This window comes from Dipodomys merriami, unplaced genomic scaffold (genome assembly GCF_024711535.1).
Source record: "Dipodomys merriami isolate MVZ:Mamm:240054 unplaced genomic scaffold, mDipMer1.0.p SCAF_138, whole genome shotgun sequence".
Classification (NCBI taxonomy): Eukaryota; Metazoa; Chordata; class Mammalia; order Rodentia; family Heteromyidae; genus Dipodomys; species Dipodomys merriami.
This window is the reverse complement of record NW_027202693.1, coordinates 915070-921649: the sequence shown is the minus strand read 5'-3', so window position 1 is coordinate 921649 and position 6580 is coordinate 915070. Positions and strand designations below refer to the sequence as shown.

At 52.8% G+C, this 6580-nt stretch overlaps 1 protein-coding gene across 2 annotated transcripts in view; it reads left to right on the top strand.

The window, feature by feature from the left end:
• Positions 1–120: 120 nt before the first annotated feature.
• The window catches only part of LOC138825582 (VPS35 endosomal protein-sorting factor-like), a 56225-nt gene continuing 49765 nt past the window's right edge, over positions 121–6580 (top strand). Inside the window, exons 1-4 of one of the 2 annotated variants that reach the window (XM_070020235.1) lie at positions 121–196; positions 1688–1787; positions 3132–3299; positions 4900–5022. In XM_070020235.1, the coding sequence (XP_069876336.1) occupies positions 180–196; positions 1688–1787; positions 3132–3299; positions 4900–5022 (408 nt within the window). In that variant the 5' untranslated portion in view covers positions 121–179. Of the gene's footprint in view, positions 197–507; positions 535–1687; positions 1788–3131; positions 3300–4899; positions 5023–6580 lie in introns of those variants that run through there. The other variant, XM_070020236.1, reaches the window with a different exon arrangement.

The window sequence follows — 6580 nt, the reverse complement described above, 5'->3', positions numbered from 1 at the left end:
ACAGCGTCTCGGATCCTTTTACGACACCGGCCCCCAGTAAACATGGCGCCGTGCACGACAGTGCCCAGGTTCGCTTTACGGCACCCGCCCCTGACCATCATGGCGGGCGGACGGGGCGGGGCACATCCGGAAGGGAAAGGGGAGAGCAGTCCCGTGCCTGCGGTCACGTGACAGGGAAGATGGCCGCGTTCCCGTGGTAAGGAGGCGGTGGCGGGAGCGCTGGTCTATGGGGGTCTCTGTCCCTGCGGCGGCTACCCCCGGCCCACAGGCCCCGCGTCCCTGCTCGCCCCCGGGGCGGCTGGCGGGGGCCGGGCCCGGGTGCTGGGCTCGGGACCGCCCGGGGCCGCCTCCGTGCCCCCGAGCCCAGCCTCGGCTGTCAAGTGGCCTTGCGCGTCCCCCAGGGTGCGCGGCGCGCGCTCGCGCCCCGGCCTCCGGGGAAGCCGCTGGGCGCCCGAGAAGGCGTCAGAAGAACACCTGAAACTAGGTCTTGAGGGGCGAGTAGGAGCTCGGGAGAAGGGAATGGCGTGCTCCGAGGTGTCAGACAGAGGGCTCTGGTGGCTGAAATAGCGATGTGTGTGAGGGGACCTCAGGACAGTGGGATTATTCGGGAGCGAGCAACTGCCTCAAAGGCCCCTCACGCCCTCAGCTTCCTTTGAAATGGGCTTGGGGCTTGACAAGTGGCCGGTGCCTTTTGGGAAATCAGTAAGACCTAAGCTCCCAAAACACGAGAAACTTCCAGAAAGGTACCGCAGTCAGTACTGGGACTTGAACTCAGGGCCTGGGGCTCTCACTTGGTTTTTCTTTCAAGGTTGGTGCCCTACCACTTTGAGCTACGCCTCCACTTCTGGCTTTTTGGTTGTTAGTTATAGATACGAGTCTCAGAAACTTCCCTGGTGGACTGACTTCTAACCAAGATCCTCAGATTTCAACCACCTGAGTAGCTAGGACTACACTGTGGGCCACCAACATCCAGCTTGTTGGAATTTTAGAAACAGATATCACATCCCTATTAGTGTCTAGAGTCTTCAGAGTTCCTAACAGGCTATGTGCTAAGCATTTCTGTGTGGTCCCTGCATGTTTGTCTTTCGGTTTTCCCACAAATGTGTTCCCCCTTTAAAAGAATCAGGGCTCAGGGTTGAGTGTGATAGTTCACATCTGTAATCCCAGCCACTCAGGAGGAGAATTATCTGTCTGAAGCTGTCCCAAGCAAAAGAACATGACCCTATCTGGAAAACAAAAGCAAAAGGAGTGTGGCTCAAGTAGTAGAGCTAGCTGAGCCCTGATTGCAAATCACAGTGCTTGGAGGAAGGGGGGGGGGGGGGAGAAGGAGAGAGGGTGTTGCCCATCCCTGTTGTTGCCAGAGCCTGGAGCAGGATGGCAGGTGGCCAGCAACTTTGAAGTTGAGGAGGCCTGCAGAGAACATGGAATTTACACCTGTCAAGCTCTTGTTTGGTGACCCACACAGTGCTTAGCCTTAATTCTCGTATGTTAGTTTTTCAGGTGAGAAAACGGAGGCAGTTGAAAGAGTTAAAGTCCTTCAGCCCACGGGGGAGTGGAGGTTTGGAACCCAGCACCTAGGACACAATCATTGTCCGTTGGGCTTCAGGCCTAGCTCCTAGGCTGGTCACCATCTCTTGCTGGGTCTGGGTGTGTCCATCTCTGAGCTGACCCTGTTCTCTTGCTGCAGGCACTCCAGGAACCGGAACTACAAGGCAGAGTTGGCATCCTGCCGCCTGGAGTCCGTGCAGCTAGAGTGTGGTGACTACCACCCGCTGAAGCCCATCATGGTGAGCACCCCCAGTGCTTGGTGATTCCCCTTCCCCCAAGGCTCAGTGAACACCCTAAGGCTCTGAGGTTGTATTGACTCAAGAACTTGGATAAAACATTTTCTGCCTCTTCCCTTCGCCTCAGGCAGCTCAGCTGCCTACCACTCAGCTCATCACACCACCATCCCTTCCATTCCCTGCTCTCCTGTCCCTGAGGCCTGGTGAGGAACAGGTGCCCCAGTTTGGATGTGTCAGCAAACTACACTTTGCTTCTAGTTTTCTCTCTTTGGAACACGGAGAATCAGTACTCACCATAGCTACCTGTTGATGTTAAAAAAAAAAAAATCAGGCTAGAGACCTGGAGTGTGAATACACAGGGTTCTTTTGGGTGGTGCTTGGGGTGAGCCACTAGTGCCCGGCTGCAAAGTTCTTATTGAATGCTTTCAAGGTCCACAGTTGTGGAAGGCCACACATGCTGATTCATGACTTGCCTACACCACTTTTGCCAGGCAGATGGCCTGGTAGTTCCTGAGAAATGTCAATGCCCCTGTGCTGGTCTGGGAAGGGCAGAACTGAGATGGAGCAGGTCTGGGGTGGCTCTTTGCCCACAGAGAGGCTCCTTACGGAAGTGAAGGAAGGTTGTGTGCATGCGTAGCTGTGTGAGCTGCAGTCCCTGTGTGTGAAATTCTGGACAGGGGCTAAGTCTGAAAAGGTCATTTTGAGGCTCTTCTTGGATCTTTGTGTGAAGTCTCTTGTCTGGTTATAGTTTTGGCAACATCCATTTTGCAGGATCAATGATTAGCTTGTAAGTCAATGCTGAGGAGAGCGGATCATAGAGGCTTTTAGGCTGCCCCTAGTCCTATTGTGCCTGCCTTTCAGTGGCCTCCAAGTAATTTTTCAAACCCTTCCTAGCTAACTCCCTGCCTTCCCTTCCCAAACAGCTGTGATTAGCATTCATGGTGCTTATCACAAAAAGTAAGCCCCACCCCCAACCCCTTGCATATTGATAAGTCAAGGTGTCAGTTTTTTTGTTTTTGTTTTTCCCCCCTATAAATGGGGTCTGAGGGAGGGAGAAGTTGGGGAGGTGGGGAGGGAAGGGATGGTAGGGGAGAAACAAAGGAGGGGGTAACAATGCTCGATAGGAAATGTACCTTACTCGTGTAACTGTAACCCCTTTATACAGTATCTTTACAATAAATGCATATTAAAAAAATAAATGGAGTCTGAGCCCTTTATATGTATGGGAGCAAAGCTTTCAGTGTCTGGAAGACCAAGGTGTCAGTTTTGATATCTTGGCTTCCCTTCCTGAAGAGGAAGGGACCCTGACCAAGGGTAGGTGACAGGATCTCCACAAACTTCCCACAGGTCACAGAATCTAAAACAAAGAAGGTGAGCCGGAAAGGAAGCACGTCATCCACATCCTCCTCTTCCTCCAGCTCCGTGGTGGACCCCCTGAGCAGCGTCCTTGATGGCACGGACCCTCTCTCCATGTTTGCAGCCACTGCTGACCCTGCAGCTGTGGCAGCAGCCACGGTAATGTGCCCTGGCCACTGGTGTGTGTGGGTAGGTGGGCTTCCATTTGAGGATGTACAATTCATGTGCAGGGAGTTGTGTTTGTGACAGTCCATGTCAATCCACTTTTACCAGGGTCTTGGCTAAAGAGGCAAGAGGGGAGATATCCAAGTCAGTCTTTTTTATTTTCTTTTTTGTGCTGATCTTGGGCCTTGGCAATATCCTGAGCTCTGGTTGCTCTAGTTGAACTCAGGGCCTGGGCACTGTCCCTGAGCTTTTATTTGGTCAAGGCTAGTACTGTACCACTTGAGCCACAGATCAACTTCTGGCACTTGTGGCTAATTGGAGCTAAGAGTATCACAGATTTTCCTAGCTGGGTTGTCTTCAAACCACAATCCTCAGATCGTAGCCTCCTAAGTATCGAGGATTACAGGCATGATCCATCAGCGCTCAGCTCTTTATTTTTGAAACATCTTAAAATGTATTTTATTTTATTTTATTTTTTTGTCAGTTGTGGGGCTTGAACTCTGGGCCTGGGCGCTGTCCCTCAGCTCTTCAGCTCAAGGCGCACGCTCTACCACTTGAGCCATGGCGCCACTTCTGGTTTTCTGAGTGGTTTATTGGAGATAAGAGTTTCACGGACTTTCCTACCCGGGCTGGCTTTGAACCATGATCTTCAGATCTCAGCCTCTTGAGAAGCTAGGATGACAGCCGTGAGCCACCAGCACCCAGCAAAATGTATTTATTATTTTCATGCTTTTTTTTTTGGCAGTGCTGGGGATCTACCTTGGCTCTGTGCAAGCTGTGGAGAGCTCTGCCTCTGAGCTACACTCAATGCCAGTTTGCCTTCTCTGTGGTTACCTAAGGGGCTGGCTGATGTGTGCATCTGCACAGAACAGCGCCGCATCCTGTCTGTTGGTTCTTCATTTAAGGAGGTGGGCATGGCCAGCCTGAGAGGGCAAGTCACCTCCATGCCAGAACCTGGCCAGCTGCCACTCCAGAACCTGCACTTAGCTTCCACTTCATATTGCTCTCTCACGTAAGAGAGTTTTTGTAGAAGTCCATCTATCTTTTGCACTTGATTTTGGCTTGATGATCTATGGGGGGAAACTTCCTGTGTTGCTTTTGGTCACAATCTCATTTGTGATGGTCATGTTGGGTTGTAAGAACCAGGTATGGCACTAACATGTTCTTCCACTGCCCACACAGGATGTTCTGGGTTTGCTGTCTTACCAGTAATGTTACTTGAACATTTCTCCATCCTGGTGCCCATGTGCAGAGCACTGCTGGGGGAGGGCAGTATGGGGGAAGGGTCTGATGGTACCAGCCTATCCTGCACCTGGGCCTCACCTGTCCCTACTCCATTTGCTGCTTGGCACTGATGTCAGTAGTGGTTTCAGCCTGCTGTTTGGGCAGTAGAACAGTGATTTTGTTCAATTTCCTTTCCTTTGTGAGCTGTGGCTCTTGGCCATTTCTAGTGAAATGACCCAGAATGATATTTGCAGACCTGAACTGATGTTTGCAGCACTGTAAATCTTCAGACGATCTGCCCCGCTCCCCCAGGGCAGGGCCTCCTGCCACAGCCTGTGCTAAAGGGACATCTTCATGTTTTGCTCCTCAGGACAGCACCAGGAAGAAGCGGGACCAGGATGACAGCTCCATGGTGGGATCAGATTTTGAGCCCTGGGCCAGCAAGCGGGGGGAAATCCTGGCCCGGTACACTACCACTGAGAGGCTCTCTATTGTGAGTACCTGAGGCCCTCCTGCTGCCCAGCTCCTCCTGTTGGGTGGGTGGGAGATCAGGGATGAGAATCAGGAGGAGGTTGGTTTAGAGCAGAATTAGAGTAGTGGAGTCCCCTTGAAGGGCACCGGGTACCACCACTGCATTCTGGGCCGCAGCATGTCCTCCTGCAGCTGAAAGTTCGCTGGCCCCAGCCGAGGCAGTTGGCTTTCATAGGATGGCTGTGCATGTGTGGGGCATGTGGCTTCCCCTCCCCTGGGAGAGGGCTTCCCACCCAGGGAAGCAGGTGAGCCTGTGGCAAGTTAGGTCCTCCCCAGTGAAGGCACCAGGCGTGGCACGTGTCTCTCTCTTCTGAGAGGAGGCTCGGAGGGGAGGAGGCTCAGAGGGAAGGAGGCAGAGTGGGTGTGCAGGGCTGGAGGGGCTCTCTATCCTGCTGATGTGCTGAACTTAGACTTCATGGATGGAAGAAAGGGAACAAAGTGGACCCTTCCATTCAGGGGCCTCCTGGAGGACTTAGTCTTTTTTTTTGGGGGGGGGGGAGGGAGCAGGGGCAGGGTCAGTCATGTGGCTTGAGCTCGGGGCCTGGTTGCTGTCCCTCAGCTCTTCCGCTCAAGGCAAGCATTCTACCACTTGAGCCACAGCACCAGTTTTTTTTGTGGTTTATTTATTTATTTAGTCGATCGTGGGGCTTGAACTCTGGGCCTGGCCACTGTCCCTCAGCTCTTCAGCTCAAAGCTAGGACTCTACCTTTTGAGCCACTGAACCACTTCCAACTTTTTCTGCTTATGTGGTGCTGAGGAATTGAACCCAGGGCCTCTTGCATGCAAGGCAAGCACTCTACCACTAGCCACCTTCCCATCCCTTTTTTGGTGGTTTATTGGAGATGAGTCTCATGAACTTTATTGCCCAGGCTGGCTTTGAACTGCAATTCTCAGATTTCAGCCTCTTGAGTAGCTAGGATTACAGGTGTGGGCCACTGGTGCCCTGCTTTGGACTTAGTCTTGAAGGGGGCAGGTGGGGGGTGGTTTGGGGAGCTGCAAGGGAGGCCAGGAAGTGGAACCTTCTACCACCTCCCTCTTCCTGTGGGGAAGGAAGGGAACAGCAGAATGACATGCAAGCTGAATTGTTGGATTATTTGCATCTTCCCTTTTTTTTTTTTTGGAATACATACAGTGAGCCTAAGCAGTGCTTTCCACAAGAGTCCACTTCAGAGTCCTGTGGAAAAGTCTAGAAAGCTGGTGATCACAGTGGCAGCCCTTCACCCTCCTGCCCTGCATCTGGGGGTGGAGACCTGGGAGGCCCTCAGATACCTTTCAGTGTCCAGGACAGCCCACCTGTGGAAAAGTCTAGAAAGCTGGTGATCACAGTGGCAGCCCTTCACCCTCCTGCCCTGCATCTGGGGGTGGAGACCTGGGAGGCCCTCAGATACCTTTCAGTGTCCAGGACAGCCCACCAAGGTGACCCCGCCCAGAGTGACTACAGTGCAGAAATGGGAAAGGCAGCCATATTCTGTTAGGTGACTGCTGACTTGGCAGATGTTGGGGTCTGCTGGCTCACCTGA